Source organism: Pteropus vampyrus, unplaced genomic scaffold (genome assembly GCF_000151845.1).
Source record: "Pteropus vampyrus isolate Shadow unplaced genomic scaffold, Pvam_2.0 Scaffold14048, whole genome shotgun sequence".
Classification (NCBI taxonomy): Eukaryota; Metazoa; Chordata; class Mammalia; order Chiroptera; family Pteropodidae; genus Pteropus; species Pteropus vampyrus.
In genome coordinates this window covers 1-1,436 of record NW_011902829.1, presented here as the reverse complement: position 1 = coordinate 1,436, position 1,436 = coordinate 1, and the positions used below count along the sequence as shown (strand labels likewise).

Sequence of the window (1,436 nt, the reverse complement as noted above, 5' to 3'; positions counted from 1 at the left end):
AAAGCTCTGAAAAGTCCTGCAGTGAGGAAATTTCTTGACTTTATTTAATCCAGTATTTCACAAATATATTTGAGCAAGCCCCCCTCTCTTTTTTTAAAAAAAAGCATTTCCTCTTATTTTCAAAGTACTTCTTAATATCCTGCAGACATAACATTTGGTAACATTTACTAGGGCACTGATTTTCAAAGTGTGTTCCCTGGATCAGCAGCTTTAGCAGCTCTTGGGAATTTGTGAAGCGCATATTTTAGGGCCCCACCCCAGATCTACCGAATTAGAAACTTACGTTTTGACAAGTTGTCTAGCGGGAGTCTGATGCATGCTGCAGTTTGTGAACCCTTGTGCTAAGGTAAATACTAGCAGAGAACGGGGAGGAAAGGGAGGAAGGGAGGGAGGCAGCCCTGGCAGGGATGGGAGGTGGACAGTATTAGGACAATGAACTCTGGAAGAGATGCTGTGGCCACCTTGAAGGGCAGGTTCAGGGTGTACTGCACCTGGGCATTGAGATCCCATTATGGTTTTCTGAGATTGGGTCAAGGGCAAGGTTGTGTGAATGGAGGTGTCATTAGGCTTGGTGTTATGTGATTGGGGCCTTTGGAAATGCCTGGGGGCCGGCGGGGGGGGGGCACCTGAGGAGGTTCCCCATCCCTCCAGGCCTGTGAGGAATAGCCTGCACTGCTCCGAGGGCACCTGCTCTAGGCAGATGGACTCTACTCAGAGTGCTGGGTAGGATCAGTTCCTACAGGCTTCTTCTGGCCTTCTTGGACCCTAAGAGGGGGCTTATCCCCAAAGGCAGTGCTGGGTGGCACTTTCAAAATAGGCGTGAAGTAAGGCTTCTGGAAGTGGTGGCCCTAGCCCAGGTATTAGGTGGGGTTCCAGGTTCAGCTTTGCCACCACTCACGCACTCCCTAGTGCGGTCACTTCTAGCACTGGGTCTCCTTTCCCTTCTCCATCAAACAGGCTTCCCCATCCTCGGCCTCGAAGAGGGTGAGAGCAGGCAGGATAGACCTGGCCACAGGAGCTGGGGGTGCAGGCGTCACTCCCAGTCCTGTGGCCCACCGCCTGTCTGTGCTTCCTTGCAGCCGTCCAAATCCACATCCTGAAGGCAGACAAGGCGGGGGACTGGTGGAAGTTCACGGTGAACATCATCTCCGTGTACAAGCAGGGCACCAGCCGCATCCGGCGCGGTGACCAGAGCCTGTGGATCCGCTCGCGGGACATCGCTTGCAAGTGCCCCAAAATCAAACCCCTCAAGAAGTACCTGCTGCTGGGCAACGCGGAGGACTCGCCCGACCAGAGTGGCATCGTGGCGGACAAGAGCAGCCTGGTGATCCAGTGGCGGGACACGTGGGCGCGGCGGCTGCGCAAGTTCCAGCAGCGCGAGAAGAAGGGCAAGTGCAAGAAGGCCTAGCGCGGAGGCAGCGGCGCGCCGGGCGCCG

The 1,436-nt window shown here is 55.0% G+C and overlaps 1 protein-coding gene across 1 annotated transcript; it reads left to right on the top strand.

Moving 5' to 3' along the window:
• Positions 1-1,079: 1,079 nt before the first annotated feature.
• On the top strand, positions 1,080-1,430 carry LOC105310866 (netrin-1-like; the record flags this gene model as incomplete). Its single annotated transcript, XM_011386959.2, has 1 exon — positions 1,080-1,430. A coding segment is annotated over one exon (329 nt), but the record flags the coding sequence as incomplete, so codon positions are not given.
• Positions 1,431-1,436: the final 6 nt, after the last annotated feature.